We start from the raw sequence: 22949 nt of genomic DNA, 5'->3' as shown, positions 1-22949 counted from the left end.
AAATCAATATGGAGATACTTCAAAGAGCTTGGACTGGAGGTTCCATTTGACCCAGCCATCCCTCTGCTGGGTATCTTTCCAAGAGAACTAAAAGAATCCTATCACAGAGAAGTATGTGCACCCATGTTTATAGCGGCACAGTTTGTAATTGCTAAATCTTGGAAACAGCCTATTTGCCCATCCGTTGGAAAGTGGATAAAGAAGTTGTGTTTTTTTTTTATAAAATGGAATATTAGCCATAAAGAATGAGAAAATAGATTCATTCATAGGAAAATGGATACATATTGAAGATATACTCCTAAGTGAAATAAGTAAGTCACACATGTGTAAATACCGAATAGTTTCCCTGGTGTGAATAATCTGCAACAATGCATAAGATTCTAATAAGACTACTGATATTTAGAAATGGGAAGAAAGGAGCTAAAGGTGTAGGGAAGGTGGGATGGGTAGGGGAAGAGTAAAAAGGGAAAAGAAAAAAAATGTGAGAGAATGAAAAGATGAAAATAAAGTGTTTGTAGATGGGGAGGGGAGGAGGGGGTGAAGGGAGGGCAGAGGTAAGGGGAAAAAATGAGAATCAAGACTTGTCATGTAGAGGTACAAGATCCCAACAATGAATGTAACTGTACTGTATCCCTAAAATGTACCAATAAACTCAATTAAAGCTGAAAAACAACAAAAAACAACAACAACAACAAAAAAAACCCCCAAAAAACAAACCAAAACAAAAAATCCAGAAAAAAAATCTTCTCAAAAAAATTGTGTAAAACAATTGGATATTCAAATTCAAAAGAATGAAGTATATGCTTCTAAGAAAACACAAACTTATGAATTCATACCTAGACTTTAATCTGAAAACCATTTATCAAAAATATGAATATAGGGCTGGGGATTTAGCTAAGTGGTTCCACCACCTGCCTTGCAAACACAAGGACCCAAGTTCAATCCCTGGTACCAAGAAAAAAAAAAAAAAACAATAAATAGGAAATTCTTCAAGTTTATAGAATTTTCATGCTCTAGCTTTTCAGAATTTTTTTTTTTCCAGAGTTTTGACTAAGATCAAGTGTAGAATTTTCATGCACACAATAATACTTGAGATCAGCAGGGTATTACTAGAAGTCAGTTCTGAAGATCTTTCAGAACTCATGATTATTAAATAATGTAAATGTATACATAAATCATGAAAATCTGTTCAATAAGAAGTTACAGTGACTCTGCTAATCAAATCAGATATATCTTTTTTTTTTTTTTTTTTTTTTTTTTTGGTACCAGGGATCAAACTTGGGTCTTTGCACTTGCGAGGCAGGTGGCAGAAACACTAAGCTAAATCCCCAGCACAAAATCAGATATATCTTAAAAAAACCAAACAGAATGAAGTTTAAACCTTAATTCATATCACATACAAAAATTAATTTAACAATTAAAGATTTAAATGTAAGAGCTAAAACAATAGAATTCTAAGAAGAAAACAGAGACATCTTCATACCTTGGATTTGGTAATGGAATTAGAAATAGGACATCAAAAACACAAACAGCAGCAGAAAATTAGATAAATTAGATTTCATCAAAATTAAAAAACTTTTGTACATCAAAAGACATCCTCAGGATAATGAAGACAAACTATAGAATGGAAGGACTATTTCAAATCTATCTTTAATAAAGGTGTATTATCTAGAACATCTAAAGAAATTTTACAACTCACTGAAAAATGGGCAAAAGATCTGATAGACTTTCTCCACAGAAGATGTACATATGGTAACAAACACATAAAATATGTTCAATATCCTTAGTCATTAGGAAAATGCAAATCATTACAATGATCCTATTTCACATTCTGATAAAAATCATTTTAAAAAATAACAAATGAGGCTGGGCGTGGTGGCGCACGTCTGTAATCCCAGCACTTGGGAGGCTGAGGCAGGAGGATCGCTGTGAGTTTGAGACCAGCCTGGGCTACACAGTGAGTTCCAGGGCAGTCTCAACTACATAGTGAGACCCTATCTCAAAAAACAAACAAACAAACAAACAACAACGAAAAACCAAACAACAAAACAAAACAAAAAACAAATGATCAAAGTACAGAAACTAACCTTCATACATTGCTGTAGCCTACAGAAAATAGTGGAAAATAGTTTAGTGCATCCTTAAAAAGCAATACATAGAATTGTCAACTGACCAATAGTTACACACCTTAGGTATGTGTACAAGAGAATAAAAAACATACATTAAAAAAAAGCTGTTACATGAATGAGCTTAGCAACATTATTTTAATAATCCAAAAGTGGAAACAACCCAAATGTCCACCAATGGATAAACAAAATATGGTATGTCTATACAACGGAATACTATATAGACATAAAAAGAAATGCTCCTATATGCTAACTAAAGCACAGGTGAACCTTGAAAACTTATTAAATCAAAGAAGCTAGACATAAAAACTTATACATTAATTTATATGAAATGTCCAGAGGAGGCAAATCAATGGAGACAGAAAGGCAATTAGTAGTTGTCAGGTGCTGGGGGTGGAGGGAAGACAGAGCATGATTGCTTACTGGCCCAAGTTGTTTTACCCCCCGCTGGTGTGATAGAGTATTTGGAATTAGATGAAAGAAATGGTTGCATAATATTGTAAAAATGTTCTATAAGCCACTGAGTTTTATTATTTTAAAACTAGAAAATTTTACCTTATATGAATTTTAGTTCAATGCAATTCAAAGGAATCCTTTTTAACCCAGGATAATGTATAGTCCTAAATAATCCATAAAAATGTGCCAAGTTTTTCTTTCCTTATTTGGGTCTTTTAAATATCTGAAATTGATTTGGGGTGTACTGTACAAAGTAGAAAGGTCAATTTTAATTTAAAAAATGTGGACAGCTTATGGTTCCAGAATCCTTTATTAAAAAGCACCTAATCTACAGTATAAACTGCAATATACCAAGTATCCATATACATATGTGCTTTGGACTTACATTATGTTCCATTTGTCTAAATACTCATATCTCAATAATGAATTTAATAACATATTAAGTCCTGATATTAGTTAAAGCAATTTTTCCATATTTCTTTCTTTTTTTGGGGGGGGTAGTACCCGGGATTACATATTTCTCTTTTGATTCAAGAGGATATTGGATTTTTGGCCCTTTGCATTTCTATTCTACATGAATTTTAGAAACAGCTTGAAAGGTTCATCCCTCTTTTAATTACACACATACCCACACCCCAGGGCCTCATGTATGCTAGGGAAGCGCTCTACTACTAATTAGCTACATCCCTAACTCAAATTTCTGGGGGTTTATTTCCTATGTTTGTAGAAAAAGTATGAAAAAGTTTTGAAGGACGTCTTTCAAAACGATGAAAGTGTTCCTCTGGGGAAGTGTAGAAATAAATAAGAATAGTATGAGAGGGTGGTTCCACACGGATGTTAATCTTACATATGTTTCATTCTATTTTTCAACAAGGAAAATGTGCTTGTGTATTACTTGTACAATTTAAAAAATTCAGTAATGAAATCCATACGATAAACTACTTTAAAAAATAGGAAATGTTAATACATTCAACAACCTGAGAGAAGTAAAAGGACAGGCATGGAAAAACAAAAAAAAAAGAGTATGTTTTGCACACAGGTAATTGTTTCCTTAATAATGAGAAAGTAAAAGTAGCGACTGACTTTTAGTATTATTAGCTGTTTTGAGACAGAAAATACAATGGAACAAAGTGTTAATTAAGAGAAAGTTTTAAATAGAAATGACGTTCGATTAGCCTTGATGATCTTTCATATTATGAGAAACAAGAGAAGAGAATAGGGGAATAGGAGTTAGGAGCAAAGTCTGAGAACTGCAGTTTGGCAGTGTACATAAGGGACTCAAGAGATGAACCATATGTTTACCAAGAAATCCACAGTGAGGATCTATCTAGAGTTAGCAAAATTTGTAGTGGGTTAAGTCAGCACAATGAGGAGGAGAAATGCCAAATCCCTTCCAAAAGCAATATTTCTACTTTTAAAGAACTAATCTGTATTCCTCATTATCTTATGCAACATCTAGCACAGAGAAAACAATCTGTCCCAGATGATCTCAAACTCTGAGATACACAATGTAATTTCAATTGTGAATTATTAAACAAAATTTTCTTCATTACGGGAAATTGTAATGAGAATATATACTGTACTTTCCTAGGAACTGTGTTGAGTACCTACATTGCTTTTCTGACCTAAATCTAAGTTGAATAGCTGGGCAGGTACTTTTTTAAAAAAATAGAGAACATATTATCAAAATCAGAAAACACAGCCAAAGTATTATTTCCCCTTTTGAATACAGTATTATTTTTAAATGCTTGTTATCAATACTAATACTACAATTCTGTATTTGATGACAATGAAATTCATAAATGAGTATATATTTTCCCATCTAATCATCATTTTATTATTTATAATTTTTATTTTAAAAATGTTTAAATTCACACTAAAGTTGCAAGTCTAGTTATCTGGATTTGATTTTAGGTAGCTGGTGAGTAAACATACAATTGGAGTGAGTCTTTCAAAGCAACCAAGAACACAGGAGTACAGCTTCAACAGTTATAATTGGTGAGTATTCATGGCAGAGGTTTTTGGAATCCTTGCCCAGATTGGTACCAGGTCTGCCATTTATATACTTTCCTAGCAGTTTCTCTGTTTAGAGACTTTTAAGATAAGTTACATTTTCTAAAAATCCTAATAGACATTCAAATATTCAATATAGGATCTGAATTAATAATACAGGGTGATTACATAGGAATGTCTGAAGGAATCTGAACAAGATGAAGCCATCCTGACAGAGATCACTCTAAATCTACCCCTTGACACAGCCGCACTTAGTGATTCATATTATTATCAGCCCTGCCATGGATATCAACCGTTACTCCCTGTGTTTTCCGAAGCCTCATCCATGGACAACCATTACTTGTGTTTTTTTAAACCTTATTCTTGGCAGGAGGATACAACCCCATTTCATTAGTTTCCTCTGTCCCCATGATGCTATAAAAGACCCCATAGCCCGTAGGAGAGACTCCAGTCTGGTTTTGGTGCCAGTGTGGTCCCTCTCAGATTTGTTTTGAAATAACCCTGTCCTGTTGAGCTTATATCTTTTTTATCCTTCTTTTTCCTAACAATGGTTCTTCCTAACATGGGTTCTTTCAGAAAATATTATATTCCCAGATCTTTTGATACTGATCCTTTAGAGGCTATTATTAGATGTAATAAAAATTACATTAAAAAAACAAAATTTTCAAACATATATATCTTAAATTCATAAGGTATTTGTCACACCATGCATACAATTCTTGTGGACAAAATACAGTGAGTTTTAATAGGCTGGAATAGAAATGTATAGTTAGTTGAGCAATTAGAACCAACAGGATTTTAGCTAGTGCATGGAATGGCCTATCCTAGAAAGAAGTTTTATCAGTAACTTGAATGAAAGTGTGTTTAATGTGACTACAGGTGACAGAAGTTAAAAAAGGGGTAATATACTGGATGACTAGTATAGATTTTAAAAATATTTCCTTACTAGACTGGCTAAATCCAACAAGATGAAATATATCAACACTTGTGAAGACCTGAATTTGTTAAAATTAATGATACAAAATAATCCACATGAATTTATGACTAATATTTATAAACTAAGCCATGCTTTATGATTTCATCCAGATAGCGAACATATGAAGTGCGAAAGCCTAGAAGCACAGGGAGAAGCCAGATATCGTAGAATCTAACAGATCATCTCAAGGAGTTTTGGTATTATTGTACATATATTGAAAAATCCATTAAAGTTCAAGTAGAGAAGTGATGTGACTTTATGTTTTAAAAATTCACAGTGATTGTGAGGTGAGGAGTAAACTGAATGGAGGCAAGAGTAGGAGTGATGAGACCAACCTCTTTAAATAGCAAAGGTGAAAGATGATGGTGGATTAGACTAGGTTGTTCCCTGGAAATTTATCAAGTGAAGTAAAAAGTTATCAATAACATTCAAAGGATTTAAAACAGGATTTAGAATAGCAGACTAATTTTCATCTTATGAGAATACTAATAGTTATATAATACACTCTAAAAATAGTTCATTTATGAATACATTTTCCCCTATCCATTGTGAGTTCCTCAAAGGCAGGGTCCAGGTTAACTTAAAAACTCACAGCATCTAGCAGAAAAATATATCTACACTAGTGTCAGAATAAATATTTGGTGAATGAGTGAATAAATATAAAATAAAATAAAAGAAAAGGAGGACATACTCCTGAGTAAAATAAATAAGTCACACATTTGTAAATACCAAATAGTTTCTCTGGTGTGAAAAATTATAATAGTACATAAGATCCTAATGATATAATTGACAATGTGAAATAGGAAGAAAAGGGCTAAAGGTGTAGGGAAAGTGGGAAGGGTAGGGGAAAGGCAATAAGGGAAAAGAAAAAAATAAGAGAAAATGGAAATAAAGTGTTTGTAAATGGGGAGGGAAGGAAGGGGTGAAGGGAGGGCAGGGACAAGGGGAAAAAATGAGAACCAAGACCTGTCATGTAAAGGTACAAGATCCCAATGATGACTGTAACTGTACTGTGTACCTAAAATATACCTATAAACTCAATGAGAGAGAGAGAAAAAAAGGGAAGACAAGTATTGACTGAATTCATGCAATGATTAATGGAGGAGGTTGAAAGTCTTTGACAGAGGAGGTAAACTTTTGTTGACACAGTTCTTAATACAAAGGATCTTTCTTGCAATTTTAACTTATGTATGTATGTATGAGCCTTGAATGGTTTAATAACATTAATCATCTTCCCAGAAGAGCTCACCACCTGTAAAAAATTAAGAATCAGACTAGGTGGTAGTGGTATAGCTCAGTTGTAGAATGCTTGCCTAGCATGGATAAGGCCTTATGTTTGGTGCCCAATACTGGGGGGCGGGGGAGGGAGTAAAATTAAGAGCCATGCATTTTGGCTTAAAAGATGATAAAAGTTTAGTGGGAAGAAAGAATTCTTCAGTTGAGGAAAGGAGAGAAGAACTGTGAAGGGAATACTGTTTAAATTAATCCTTGAAGGTTGAGTCAGGATCAGTGAAGATAATAACTTAGTAGCAGTGAATATTTACTTTGATATAGGTACTAAAATAAAAGTTTTTTTATTTTATCATTTATTTTATCATTTATCACAATCCATTTTAAAATTTGATATTCAAACACTTATGAAATAATAATAATGTTATTTTTCCTACTTTGGAAAAGACTGGAGCTTAGAAAGGAAGAGCAATTCATCCAATATAATACAGTTAATAACTGACCACTGAAACTGACTCCAAGTTTATGTTAAACACAATGCTTACGCCCTTATAAATTTGAAAAAGTACTGTGTTTATTAAATGAATTTATTGATAGTAAGCTCTGTAAACAATATATGAAAATGTATTAGCGCAAGTAATAAATACTATAGATTCAACATACATACCTACATAATGAGCACAAGTTGAGTTTCACTTATCTGAAATGTGTGTGGGAACACAGATACTGTAGATTTTGAAGTTATTTGGATGTTGGAATATTTGCACAGACTTTACTGGCTGAGCATCTCTAATCCAAAATGCTCCAAAAACTAAAACTATGTGAGCACTAACATGATAGGTAAAAAGTTTTGGATTTTATAATCATACAAATTTTCAGGCTAGGGATGTTTAATTCGATACAATACTATCTCAAAAGTCAGCAGCAGGAAAAAACGCATTCTAACATGTCTGTTTGTTAACAACTACAACAGTGATATCAACATTTGTTGGCATTTCTAATTCAATTTTGAGAGCATCAGTCACTCTTAAATTAAAATTTTTTATTGTGATAAAATACACATAATATAAAATTTGCCAACTTTACCATTTAAACCACACAGTTAAATAGTTTAATTAATTCATAATATTGTACATTCATTTCTATAACTTTTTATCCTGACAAACTGAAATTTTAGACAATACCTTAATAGTTTCCCCTCCTTCTAGGCCCTGGCAACCACCATTCTACTTTTAAAAAATTAACTAATTTAAATTGACAAAACGTACATATCATATAGAACATATTTTGATATATAGTCTGACTAAATCAAACTAGTATATTAATTCACATTTTATTTTCTATAAGATTTTGACTACTAAGTACCTGAAATAAGTGGAATGATACAGTATTTATCTTTCTGTGACTGGCTTATTACTCTTAGTATAGTCTTCAATGTTCATCCACATTGTAAAATACTGCAAATTTCTATCCATTTTATGGTTGAATAACAGTCTACTGTATGGCTATACCACATTTTTCTTATTCATTCATCTGTTGTTGTATATTTGGTTTGCTTACTGATTTTAACTGCTGTGAATAATATTGATATTAAGATAGAAGTAACAAAATTTCCTGAAGACCTTGCTTTCAATTATTTTGGGTCAATACGCAGAGGTGAAATTGTTGGATAACATGGTAATTCTATTTTTAATTTTGTAAGGAATCCCGATGTTGTCTTCCAAAGCAGCTGTACCACACTGTACATTCCCATCAACAGTGTACAAAGGTTAAACTTTTCCCACAACTTTGACAATGCTTGTTATTGACTGATTGTAGTCCGACTAATGAGTATGAAGTGGTATCTTGTGGCTTCTGATTTGCATTTTTCTAATGATTAGTAATGTTGTTGACCATGTTTTTATTTCCTTTTTGGCACTGTTTATATCTGATTTGGAGACATGTTTATGTAAATTTTTTACACATTTTTGAATTGAGTTTTGTTGTTGCTGATGTGTTTCACAGACTCTCTGGATATTAATACCTTACCAGAAACAGAATTTATGAATGTTTTCTCTCATTCTGTGGGCTACTTTTTTTTACTCTGTTGATAGCATCTTTTGATGCACAAAGTTTTTACACTTTTAAGAATTTTAAGTTGTCTATATAATGTTTCCTATGCATTAGGAAACAAAGATCTAACAAACCACTGCCAGGTCTACCAGGAGGCTTTTATCCTGTATTTTCTTCTAAGAGTTTTATTGCTTTAGTTTTTACATTAGGTTTTTGAAGGTAATTTCTGTATATGAGATAAGGGTTCAACTTCAACCTCTTGTATGTGAATATGCAATTTTCTCAGCACAATCTGTTGAAAAAACTGTTTTACCCCACTGAATGGTCTTAGCACACTTGTTAAAAATCACTGAACCATATATGCAAGTATTTTGTTCATAAGGTTTTTACTCTAAAGGAAGATACTGATCAAAATTCTTTTGAAACATTTGCCCCATTCCTTATCAGGAAATTTTACTCCTGTCCACTTTGATATTGCTGGTTATAGTAATAACCATGGCTATTAAGTCTGTCACCTACTAGATTTTGGTGCTTGCCTGAGAATTATGCTATAAGCTACAGGCCAGAGTTTTTATATTCAATGAAGATTGTTCAAAAGATTTATGGAAAGAATTGCATCAGTTCAAGCTACTGTTCTTTAACAGTATAGATGCATAGGTACAGACTTCTGAAATGACTGTTTCTACAATTTTAAACCAGACTAAGTCTGGATTTCCAAAACTATTTTTAGTTCAGGAGCACAGTGTCACGAAAGAACACTGCTAGGCCAATGACCAGATGAATGAGAATTAATTATACAGGATTGAAGGTATGTATGGCTGAAAAATAAAAACAGAAATTCCTTCTGGTAATTTGTTTAGAATATTAATGAAGTTGGTTTTTTTAAATGTTCTATTTCTTGGATATATTAGGAAAATTTTTTTTAAGATTTTTGTAACCTATACAATTTAGTAATTCTAATGTTAAATCTAAAATGAAACATTTAAAAATAATGAGTCTATTAAAATGAAACATTTAAAATATATGATTCTGATGCCATTAGAATTCAGAAATTTTTATTTCTATTTACACAGATTTAATGAAAATGTTCTTTTAAACAATATAATTAGAAAAATCATACAACTAAAGGCTTATAAAGAGTGTGTATCTGGGAAGGGTATTCACCTAATTAGATTTTACCTCTCTTTGGAGTCAAAAGACTGGCTATATTCCTAAGCCAACGTCTATAAAGACCTCTGAGGAAAACTGGAACATAGAAGAGAAGTGCTCAGTCATGTATGTGGTAAGGAAAGTTACATACACATAAAAATTAAACGCTGGTAACCTGGACAAAAAAGGCACTCATCCAAATGACAGGTACTGCAGGTTAAATATGATAAAGATTTTAAAGGATACCTTATTTTCTTAATATGGATATCAAAAATAGAGATACAAGTAGATCTGATATTCCCTACAAAACTTCTAGATAGAAGCTCATTTTGTAGCCTCAATACAGTATTTGCAAAACCAACTCAAGGAAGGTGTATGGCTAATTACTACTCTTGTTACATCTGTGTGAATACGCCAGAAACAGTAAGACCAGTTTGTGTGTATGTGTGCACGTGTGTGTGTGTGTGTTGGGATTGAATTCAGGGCTTCACACTGTAGGTAAATATTCTAACACAGAGCTACTTCCTCAGCCTCAGGCTATCTATATATTAAAATTTATTAGTATGAATTTGTAGAACATTATATTAATTGTGAGTAGCAGGTACTGCATATAATGTACCTTAATTCTTTTATTCCCCTTCTGCACTCCTCCATCTCTAGACCCTTTTCCATTTACTGAAGATATGTCTCCCTATTTCCTACTGTCTGTCTTTTCACTTGCTCTTTAAATTATTTATACTTTGGGTTTCTCACATAAGAGAAGTTAAGCAATATTTAAGGCTGTGTGTCTGATTTACTTCACTTAATATTATGGTCTCAAGGTGCATCCATTTTTCTACAAATGATGAAAATTTACCCTTCTCCAGGGCAGAGTACTACTCTATTATATATATATATATATAAGTAGTACTCTATTATATATATATGTATATATATATATATACACACACACATACATACACCACATGTTCTCTTTAAAATTTTTATTTGGGAGACAGGGTATCACTGTGTAGTTCAGCCTGGCCTTGAACTCACTATGCAACTCAGACTGGCCTTGAACTCACAGTGATCCTTCTGCCTCAGCTTCCCAAGTGCTGGGATTACAGATGTGCAACACCATGCCTGGCAGTATCACACGTTCCTTATCCATTCATCAATCACTTCCAAGATTTAGCTATTAGCAGGGGTGCTATTATAAACATGAGTATGTGGATTTCACTATAATATGATGTCTTTAACTTTTTCAGGAAGATACCTAGAATGGGAGTATGGGAGTAGCTAGGTTGAAATTTCTAGTTTTAAGTTGTTTTGGTTTTCTTGTTTTGTTTGTTTGTTTTTTGTTTTTTTTGAGACAGGGTCTCACTATGTAGTTGAGACTGACACGGAACTCACTATGTAGCCCAGGCTGGTCTCGAACTCACAGCGATCCTCGTGCCTCAGCCTCCCGAGTGCTAGGATTACAGGCATGTGCCACCATGTCCGGCTTAGTTTTAAGTTTTTTAAAGAATCACCATACTGATTTCTAAAGTGGTTATACTATATTCCCACCAACAATATAGAAGTGTACTCTCCACCCTGCCCTGCAGTCTCACCAGCATTTGTTATGGTTTGATGTTTTGATGGTAGCCAGTTATTCTGGAGTATAATGGAATGAATCCCAGTGTTCTTTTTTTGTCTATGTATTTGCCAGTCCTAATTTTTCTCCTGACTGTTTCTTTTATTTTTGGGGTCTGTTTTTGAGGTCTTTGTATACTGTATTTTGGATATTGGTCTTCTGTCTAAGGCAATGCTTGGCAAAATTTTTAATCATTCTTTAGGTTGTCTCTTTACTCTTGGTTATTTCCTTTGCTGTGCAGTTTTTTAATTTGATATAATCCTATTTGCTGTTTATTTATTTATTTTTGTTGTTGTTGTTGAAAAACTAGAGCTCTGTTGAGAAACTTCTTACCTAGTCTCTGCTTTGAGGCTTTTGCCTATGCTATCGTCCAGCAGACTAAGCGTTTCTCTTGTAAAATCTAGGCCTTTTGTCAGTTTTGATTTTATTTTGGTGCACAGTGATAGATTTGGGTCCAGATTCTTCATGTAACCATTTTTTCAAGTACCACTTGTTAAAGAGACTATCTTTTCTTCAACGTATGTTTTTGGCCCTTTTGTCAAAGATCAGATGACTTAATGTGCCCGTGATTGTTTCTATGTCTTGTTTCATTTCTTTGTTTCTATTTCTTCTGTTTCATTGATCTGATTCTGTACTGTTTTTGAGCCAGTGTCATGCTGTTTTTGTTTTTAATCACTGTAGCCTTGTAATGTCATTTGCGATCTGGGACTGTGATGCCTCCTGCTTTGTTTTGTTGACCAGAACGGCTTTTGGTATTCTGCATCTCTCCTGGTTGCATATGAATTTTAGGATTGTTTTTTCTAGTTCTTTAAGGAATGATGTATTTTGATTGAAATTGCATTAAATCTATATGTCAGTTTTGTTAATATGTCTATTTTAACATTGGTCCTGCCTTATCAAGGAACAGGAGGTATCTTTACATTTTTCTGATGGCTTTCTTGGTCTCCTTTTTCAGTGTATGCTAGCATTTAGTAAGGTTTTTTCACTTCCTTGATTAGGCTAATTCCTTAATATTTAATTTTTTCTTGAGGATATTATAAACGGTATTTTTTCTAACATCCTTTTTGATGACTTCATTATTGATATACAAGACCACAATTAATTTTTGTGTTGATTTTGTATCCTGCTACATTGATGAATTTGCTTATTAGTACCAGGAATCTTTTAGTAGAATTTTTTGGGTCTTCTATGTAAAGGATCACGTAATCTGCAAAAAGTGACTATTTCCTTTCCTATACAAATCCCTTTTATTTCTTTCTCTTGTCTGATTACTCTAGCAATGCTTTGAATACTATATTGCAAAGGAGTGATGACAGTGGATATCTTAGTCCTATTCCAAGTTTTAGAGGGAAAGCTATCAGTTTTTCTCCATTTAATTTCATTTGGTGATGGCTTTGTCATAAATGGCTTTTATAAGATCGAAAGAGGTCTTTCACCATCTTTCTTCAGTTTTTTTTTTTTTAATCATGAAAAGATCTTGGATTTGGTTAAAGGCTTATTCTGTGTCTATTGAAATGATCATATGACTTGTCTCCTTACTTCTGTTTATGTGGTGTATTATGTTTACGGATTTGCACATGTTGAAAGGTCACTGCATTCCTGGCACAAAGTCTATTTGCTCATGATGTATGATCTTTTTAATGATTAGCTGCATTCTGTTTGCCAGTATCTTGTTGAGAATTCCTGCATCTATGCTCATGAAAGAACTTTTTCTGTTGTTTTCTCTTTTAGTTGGGTTTTTGTCTCTTTTAGGAATCATGGTAATGGCTACATTCTAAGGAATGAGTTAGGTCAGCTATATTTTTGAGTGATAAAAAACATCTTGAGCTCATAAAGAGTACTGGAATACCTTGATATGTACACTCAGCATCATCTGTTCTTTTCACTGTCTTTTATTAGTTTATAACTCAATAAGCTATAGAACACTGTTAATAATGCAAGTCATGGTTCCCGTCCATATCAATGACAATAAATTTTGTCCTTAGGAGCAAATAATCACTGTTTTATGGCTATTTACAAAGATTTGTATTTATTTTGTATTCCCTCATGACTATTCATATGTCAATGTCCTCTGAATTCTTTGAACTGCTAACAGCTTTCTAGTTCTCTAACTCATATGTGAAACAAAATATTTTACAAAGAACTATTCTATATTTGTATGAGTTATGACTCAACTTAGAAATCATCCTTAACATGTATCATACTGTATTCTCTAAAGTATTAGTTTTATATTTTTATCTAAGTACTTTTCTCTTTCACTCCTGCTTACACCTCAAAGCTCTTTTGGCTATATCACTAAGCTTGAATGGTAATCACATTCTGTTGTTTGCAATTCTTATGATGTATAGTTCATCTTATCTCATGTATTTCAAACCAAGGTTTAAAATTCCCAATTCTCACTTGTTATTATCTAGTCATCTCCCAGTTCTCATTTGTAATTATCTAGTGATCTCTCAGAATTTTTGCCTTTTTGTTTTTCTATTATACTGAGAGGTGCTACAGTAGTCAAAACTGTTCATCTTTGAACCAGACTGCTTATACCTGAACACCAATTCAGCCACAAGGTATTCTATGATCTCAACCATTTTGAGTTTCAATTTTCTCACAAGCAAAATAAGAATGTATTTAAGAGCTGATATATACAAAACGTTTAGAAGAGTGACTTTTAGTATTATTTTAATATACCAAAATCTTCATGGACACACACACACACACACACACATGCTTGTATATTCCTTAATTTTCTGACCACAACTTTGTGGTGTGTTGCGGGTCAACTGTAATAATGTCATTTATTTCCAGGCAGGTTTTCTTTCAAGATCCAAATAAATGGTCTAGGGGGACAGATTATTCCCAACTGACTATGTGGATTTGACATACAGTTTTCTCCATATCCTGGCTTTTAAAATTTTTTTTCTCCTGGTACCAGGAATTGAACTCAGGACTTGGTACTTGCCAGGCAGGCATGGAGCTGCTGACCTATATCCCCTGCCCTTCCATATCTTTTACCAAAAGAAAATCATTAACTTTCCCTGAGGCAAGCAAAAGTTTCTCTCATACTATGCAGATTGGAGAGCACCCTTTTTGTTCTGGATTTCTCTAGAAAATTTAATATCTTTTTTAAAAAAAATTAACTTTATTGATACACTTTTAATATACATAATGATCACATTCATTATTCACAATTAGTCACATTTCTCTCCCCTCCCTTTAACCCCTCTTCCCCTCCTTCTTTATATTTGTGTCCATTTTTTCCTCTACTCTCTGTTTTTCCTTTCCTTTCCTTCCACCTCCACTCCCCTTTCCCTTATGTTCCATTACATTTGAACATTTTTTTCCTACTTCCCAATATCTGTAGTCCACTTTGGTCTTTATTTGTGTTTTCAGTTTCTCATACAAGAGAAACCATGTGGTACTTAAACACGTGTGTCTGATTTATTTTCCTTGAAGGTATGGTTTCAGGGTGCATCCATTTACCTAAATATGTCTCAAATTTGTCCTTCTTTATGGAAGAGTAGTATTCTACTGTATATAAAAACTACATTTTCTATATCCATCCATCCGATGATGGGCATTTGGGCTGTGGCCAAGATTTAGCTCTTACAAACTGTGCTGGTCTAAATGTGGATGTGCACATATCATTATGGTATGATGCTTTTAACTCTTTTGGGGAAAATATTGAGAAGGGGAATAGCTGGGTCAAACGGAATCTCTAGTTTCAGGTTTTTTTTTTTTGTTTGGTCTTTTTTTTTTGAGGAATCTCCATATTGACTTCCATATTGGTTGCACCAATTTACATTCCCACCAACAGTGGAGAAGGGTTCCTTTACTCCCACAGCCTTGCCAGCATTTTTTTATTGATTGATTTCTTTTTTGTCTTTATTGGTACACTTAAGGTATATAATACAGTTTCATTCCCACCAACAGTGGAGAAGGGTTCCTTTACTCCCACAGCCTTGCCAGCATTTTTTTATTGATTGATTTCTTTTTTGTCTTTATTGGTACACTTTAGGTATATAATAGTTTCATTCATCACTGGGGTCTTGTACCTTTACATAACTCATTTTGGTTCTTATTTATTGGTTGATGTCTTCCTTTTTCTTTTTTTGGTTTTTTGAGACAGGGTCTCACTATGTAGTTGAGACTGACCTGGAACTCACTATGTAGCCCAGGCTGGTCTTGAACTCACAGCAGTCCTCCTGCCTCAGCCTCCTGAGTGCTGGGATTACAAGTGTGCACCACCAGACCCGGCTTATAGGTTGATTTCTTGATGATAGCCATTTTGGATTGAGATGGAATCTCAATGCTGTTTTAATTTGCATTTGTTGAATGACCAGAGATGTTGAACATTTTTCATATATTTATTTGCTGTTTGTATTTCTCCATCTGAAAAGTGTTTATTCATTACAGATGACCATTTTTGGATTGGATCTTTAAATTTTTGAAGGGGTCTGATTTTTTGAGTTCTTTATATATTCTAAATATTAGTCCTTTGTTGGAAGAATAGTTGATAAAAATTATTTCCCATTTTGTGGGTTGCCTCTTCACTCTACCACTCTTAGTGGTATCTTTTGCTGTGCAAGAACAGCCTTTTATTTATTTATTTATTTTTTTGTGCAAGAGCTTTTTAATATGATGAGATCTTAATTATTGATTCTCTGTAATATTTCCTGTGTGATTTGTGTTTTGCTCCTTAAGTCTCTGCCTACACCTACGTCTTCAAGAGTTTTATCTATTTTATCTAGAAGACTTAATTTCTGTTGGTGAGACAGACTTTCTATTATATACCTCCAAGGGTATTTTCCCTCTTTTTCCTTAAATTCATCCTTTGGTCATCATTATGGCTTAGATTTTTGAACCTATCAATTTGTTTCAGGCTGTAAAGCCCCAAATGTTATCTTCAGGTTTCCATCCAGTCTCCTTGAAAAGACCTTTAGGCTTATTTACCAAATAGAGAGAGACAAAGATTTTCTTCCCCTTTTCTTCCTCCTTTATGTCACCTTTCCCTACCTATATTCCTAAATCAGCTTTCTCATCAAATATGAAACTTCAGGGAATCCTAGTTGATACTATTTAGTCATTACTAATCACTTAACAGTACATCCCCAGTGTCAGTTGGGCAGCATGTATGTTTAGGTACTATCCTGAGAATTGCTCAGACAGATGTCATTTCAACCAGTCAATTCTTTTATTGAACAAATTTGATAAAATTGTCATTTTTATCTTGGTCATTCTGTATTTAAATAACTGGACTGGTAAGTGGTTAAGAATAGTTTTCAGCTCTTTGATGAGATAGTATACACTAGAGAAAATGCTTTCTTGGTATAAACAACACTATATACTAACTTGATCACTAGTTAGGTTTCTTCCAAAGTAATGTATTAGCTCATATAACTGAGTTAAGGGCCAGATATAGTTCAACACAGGTTCTAGTAAATGGTTGAAACAACATGATCAGGACCCATTACATCTCCTTTCCATTTCTCAGGATTGCTTCTCTACTGTTGGTTCTATTATGGCAGAACTTCTTTTCAATGGTCCTAAGATGGCAATTCTTGGGGTTGTAAACTTTATTCATTCATATTTAGCAAGAAAGAATCTGTAGTACTTAAAAAATCTAAGAGATGATACATGCTACCTCTGAGTGGTTTGAATTTTGTGGTCTTTGAACTGGTAACAGTGGCTAGAGGAAATGAATATGCTGATTAAATTAAGCCAGTGTACCCTAACTACATAACTGGGAAATGAAGTATAGTATTAGAAGAAGAAATGGGAATTGCTGCTGGAGGGGCAGCTAACAAATGAGTATTACAAGAGGCATTTCCCATGTCTTGTTAATCTCTTGAAATAGGAAGTTGATGAGTTTTGCAATAAGAAATAATCAGAATACAAGTAACTATTAAAGACTTAGTACATTCATCAGACTTAACTTTCTTGATTATAAGAAGCAGAAAATTGAACTAGTAAAGTAAAGAAGTAATAAAAAGCAACTGTAGCAAGATTACAAATTCTTTATGGGCTGGAACAATCTATTCATATTTGTATATTTTTAAAAAACACTAATAGGAAAAGCTTTATTCAGTACTGCAAATTTCTTTCATTTCTTTGAATGGATATAGGTAAAAAGGATAAGCACATTATATTCTCTGATATACAGCTCCTATTTCATTTATCAGAGGAAGTACAGAAATGTGAAACTACTTATGAAATTGAACATCTCTTAAAGATGACCTATATTGCTACTTATAAAGGATTAAGCATCACTGAATAAATGAGAAGTTCCTGGGTGAAGCCATTTGAGGGCACATGGTTAGAACAGTTTAACAGTCATTCTCCATTAGTTCCTCCAGAGAATTAAGCCCTAATAATTTAAGGAGACTATCAAATATAATAATTACCTTCTCTCATGAATTTTCAGGAATACCTGTTATAAAAATGGGAGAATTGAAGAAAAAAGTACTTCAAAGAATATCTGGTACACTAATCTGAAGCTCAATATAACTTAAAATGTTGGTTATGAATACAGAAATTTGTAATTACTTTAGATTAAAAATCCAGAACAGTTAATGTAGTAGCTATGGCTGCTTTGTGAAATGAGAATTTAAAAAGATGTTCTAATCGGTACATTTTGAAATATTTATAACCAAACTATATATGAAACATTCACATAATAGTTTTTGTTTTTGTCTTTTTTGGTACCAGGGATTGAACTTGGGTCCTTGTGTTTGCAAGGCAGGTGGCGGAACCGCTGAGCTAAATCCCCGGCCCATAAACCACGTTTATTTCTAATGAGGTATAACCAGTGAAATACAAGGTTTGAAGTCTTCATTTGCTATTATTCTCCTAAGAGACTGCTCATGCAAAGTTGTTGGGTTTTTCTTTCCAAATTTTGGGTGTTTTTTCTTCCTGAGTGTTTAAACCCAAAATAATATTTGTTTTTCTTTTTTTTTGATTCCTTTTCATTTTACATCTATAGCATGGATTGAGGTTGACTTTTTTGGCAGTCATGGTCTTACTTATCATTTTTAAATGAATTATACTTATCAATTTATTCTTTTCTAATCTGACTTTCTACAAACTATCACTCAGTATTTGACTGAAAAAACTAATATATAACCTTAAAAGCTTATATCTAAAGATTAATAATCACAGAATTTGCATCAAGTTAATTCTGAAAATGTTTGAAATGAGAACACAGTAGAGGAAAGTAAAATGAAATGAAAGTCATGAGAATTAAAAAAAAAAAGCAAGGTTAATACAAATTAGATATTAGCTTGGCCAATCTGTCTAGATTTTAGGACTCAAAGTGATCTTCTTAAGGGATTATTTAAAATCAGGAAGTATATTTAAAAATAATCAATGAAACTGCTAAAAAAACTTTCTTGAACATTAAACTTCTTAAAAGTCTTATGACAAAAGCTTATTGTCACAAACTACAGACTCTTGATGATAGCAGAGTTCTTTAGGCATAAGAGAAACTCTTAAATTCCTTGCAGCAATATACTTAAGAGCACTTTCACAAGAAAGTACTACTGAAGATCCATCAGTATAAAATAACACACCTTCTATGACACATATGTTTTAACCTGCCTCCAAAGACAGGAAGTAGGATGTATAGTTGCAAAACCATTAATGAGAAAGCCTCTTGCCTTACCCGTTCATCTGCACTGCCTGTTGCATGATGGGAATAACTGATGAGACCAGGGATGGGCTGCTCACCATGTGCCATGATAACAGCAGTACTTGTGTAGAATGGATGCTTCTAATGCACAACACATAACAATTATGAATACAGTGACAGGAAAACAACACTATACAAACAAAATGACTAAAAGGAAAAAAAGGTGAAAACATGAAATAATGACATGCCAAAGTTTTCTACATGTAAAATGATAAAATAAATGTAGATTTAAAATGCTACAGGCTTATTTCATAAGACTGAAAATGACGATACTTTTTACTCTTTTAATTAAGAGAAAAAGAGAAGAAACATATAATGATTTTAAAATGAACTTACTTCACCAATTATCTCTATTAAAATTATATACAACTGGGCTAGGGATTTAGCTCAGTGGTTCCGCTGCCTGCCTTGCAAGTGCAAGGTCCCCAGTTCAATCTCTGGTACAAAAAAACAAAACAAAAACAAAAACAAAACTCACCCCAAAACAAACAAACCAAAAAATTATACATTAAATACTTACCACTATCAAATAAGGACTACATGAGTCAATGAATGATGTGGAGAAATGAAATCATCTAGTCTTCAGGAAAGGAACCGTTATTGGTTGCATGAATGGATACTTGAAAAGGATTTCTTTATGATTCTAATCTATATGTTCTTAATAAAGTCTTCACTATGTTCGTAGCCAAAATATGTGAATGATTTATAAAATGCTACAAATTACTCCATGTAGAGATTAAATTTTCAACCTTTACGCTTTCAATTAGTAGACAATTATAATTCTTAGAAGTTATCCTTCTAGAAATTAGATAGGTGGTTTTTACTAGGTATGGATAATGATGTAAATTATATTCTGTGACTTTAAGATGATTAAATTTACTCAAATATCTCATGATACTACATTTATCCCCAGAACTGTGTAGAGAGAATTTATAATATTTTGGTATTATCCTATTAAATATTTATTATTTTATTAAATTAGAATGTAAATATAACCATTTCTCTGTAGCTATTATGGTAATCTATGTCATGCAATATTTGAATAAGAGCTTGATTAAGCAGAATTCAAACTGCTTATAAGTCACATCTTTTAAAAATTTTAGTTTTTTCCAACTCATTTATTGAGTCATCTAAGGTCTTTTAATTTCAGTTTTTTTTTATTTCTTTAAAATTTTGTGAAGTTTTAATGTTCTGAATATATAAACACTGTTCACAAAAAAGTAAGATAAATAAGATAAATTAAGATAAAAATAAGATAAATTAAGGTGTCCACAAAAAGATACAGTTTCAAAGAGCTTCAAATAGCTCTTGAATGTGACACTGTTTATCACTGCAGCTATAACTTTAATAGTAACAATAGTATTTTTAATGCCTTAGAGAGTACAGAACAAACTTCAGAACCTTCATGGAAACTGTGTCTGGAAGGAAACATAGTAGTACAATATACGGGATTGTTCAAACTTTTTTACTTTTTTTAGGATGCCCTAAAGAGATATGAAACTTCAAGGATGGGATGGAAATAGGAATGAATTCTGTATATTCACCTGTGAGTCCTTCAGATCTCAATCTCTCTCAGCAAGCTTACCTTGGCAGCAATGGCCGCTGCAGTTATATGTGATGATGAACTATCTTCTGTTGAAGCAACTCCACTGTCTTTCTTCTCCTCTTCCTCTTCTTCACACTGAACCCCTTTGTCTTCTGTCTGTTTATGAGGGCTGGTTGTGGGAGGAGGGGAAAGTGGAGGTGGTGGGGAAGGTAAATCTTCAAGTTCATCATGCACCTCCTTTACTTTTACTATGGCATCACGTAAAAGGTCAATGGCATGAGGTAGAGCTGGCAGTATGAACTGAAAGCATTCCTGTCCATAAAAGCAAGAAAAAAAGCAAAGAAGGTGATGAAGTCTTTTTCTAGACTTAAAAAATGATGACGAGCAAAGTGATTCTTGATTTTGGATCTGCATTTCCCTCCCTCAATCTCAAGAATGAATCTTTTTTTTTTTGAGACAGGTTCTACTTTGTAGTCCAGCATGTCCTTGAACTCGAGGCAGCCCCCCTGCCTTTGTCTCTCAAGTGCTGAGATTACAGTTGTGTACCACCATGCCCAGCAAGAATGAATCATATTTAAAGCATGTATTTACAAAATGAAATACGAAGAATGGTACATAGTGTTCTCCATCAGGAATGTAGAAAATACAGTACTACTAAAGCACACACTGCATTTGTAAGTTAAATTTTAACACAGCATTAGAGTTTAAAAGATTCATTATGAGAAAGGCAGGAAAGAATTTTCACTTTTTTATTTGAGCAGAACAAATAAACCACAGGAGGGCCAGATTATTTCATTTAGAGCTAGAGTTCTAATTACTATCATAAAATATAACTAGATTGCTTCTTGGCCTTATGGATACTATCAAATGTAGTATAAAATATAACTAGATAATATTATATGAGATGTCGAAATATATGGTGAATGTTTAATTTAAAAAAATTACAGTAAAAGATACATTGTTGTTAATCCCTCAAAATATTCTCCCTCACTTCCAACATACTTATCCCATTGCTCTTGTCAATTTCTGAAGCTGTTCTGGGAGTCTTATTCCATTTACTTGCAAGATGTACTTAAAAAAGTATGGTGAATGCCACTGTTCTGCGCAATCTAATGGAAAAGCAGGCTCACAAAAACATTACAGTGTGTCTTCATCTACCTTATTCACCACATCTGGCACTGTGCAATTTCTGGCTCTTATCCAACATCGAAATGAGCATGAAAGGTAAACATTTTGTATTGATTCAGGACTTCAAGGCAGCCATAACAGTGCAACTAAAAACATTCATCAAAGAAGACTTTCAGAACTGCTTTGGAAAGTGGCAAGAATTATGGAAGGAACTGAGAGGGAGTAGTTTGAGGGGATTAATGGTAATGTGCCTTCTACTGTAATAATTTTTTTAAAATGTAAACATTCACTGTATTTTTAGAGCATACCTAGTATGTAAGAAACAAGCAAATAATGAGCTCCACATAGAAGTCAACAGAATCTGCTGTTCAAGTGCAAATGTTACCTACAATATATCACTAAAAGAGAATAGGTAAGAACTTAAGAGCCAGATATGTTTGGGTAATAAGTGGAAGTCTTTTTCTTTTACATTTAACGTAACAACTTAATTAAAAACTAAGACGTAAAAAAAAAAAATCTTAAAACTTTCTATAGAATACTGAAATACCTAGAAGAATACTTAATCTTCTAACCTTTCTTTGTATGGCTCTGTCAATATACAGTTTAAATGTTGTGCAGTAAAGAATTTAACATTGACAAACAGAGGTGTGGATTTTACTGTCAGCTTCTTAAGAGTTATTTCTAGACCCCTGGAATGTAATGCCATATAAAAATGTCCTGTTTTGCCTGAGGACTTTGGGCAACTTTAGACACTTAAAAAGTCTGGATATCAAAGGCTCAGGTTAGCATTCTAGCTAGCAATTTTCTGAGGGTATACATCAATGCCAGGAATGTAATATTCCTATGATTCCAAGGTACCTCTCTTAGATTCTTACCTATGTAGTTTTTCTCTTTGTTGATTTTAATCTGTATTTCTTTATCATAATAAGCAAAAACAAGAACTATAATAGTTTCCAGTGTGTTCTGTGAATCCTAGT

At 33.1% G+C, this 22949-nt stretch overlaps 1 protein-coding gene across 7 annotated transcripts in view; it reads right to left on the bottom strand.

Moving 5' to 3' along the window:
- Positions 1-22949, bottom strand: part of Gphn (gephyrin) — a 559105-nt gene that overhangs the window by 243695 nt on the left and 292461 nt on the right. For 4 of the 7 annotated variants that reach the window (XM_033766935.1, XM_033766936.1, XM_033766937.1 and 1 more), the window contains exons 7-8: positions 20884-21156; positions 19272-19379 (exon numbers count right to left, since the gene is read on the bottom strand). In XM_033766935.1, the coding sequence (XP_033622826.1) occupies positions 19272-19379; positions 20884-21156 (381 nt within the window). The remainder of the gene's footprint in view (positions 1-19271; positions 19380-20883; positions 21157-22949) is intronic. The other 3 variants (XM_010645323.2, XM_033766938.1, XM_010645322.2) reach the window with 1 other exon arrangement.

This window comes from Fukomys damarensis, unplaced genomic scaffold, assembly GCF_012274545.1.
Source record: "Fukomys damarensis isolate Sample0158 unplaced genomic scaffold, DMR_v1.0_HiC HiC_scaffold_21, whole genome shotgun sequence".
Taxonomy (NCBI): domain Eukaryota; kingdom Metazoa; phylum Chordata; class Mammalia; order Rodentia; family Bathyergidae; genus Fukomys; species Fukomys damarensis.
Note: the sequence above shows the minus strand (reverse complement) of the source record. Positions and strands in the feature narration are given on the sequence as shown.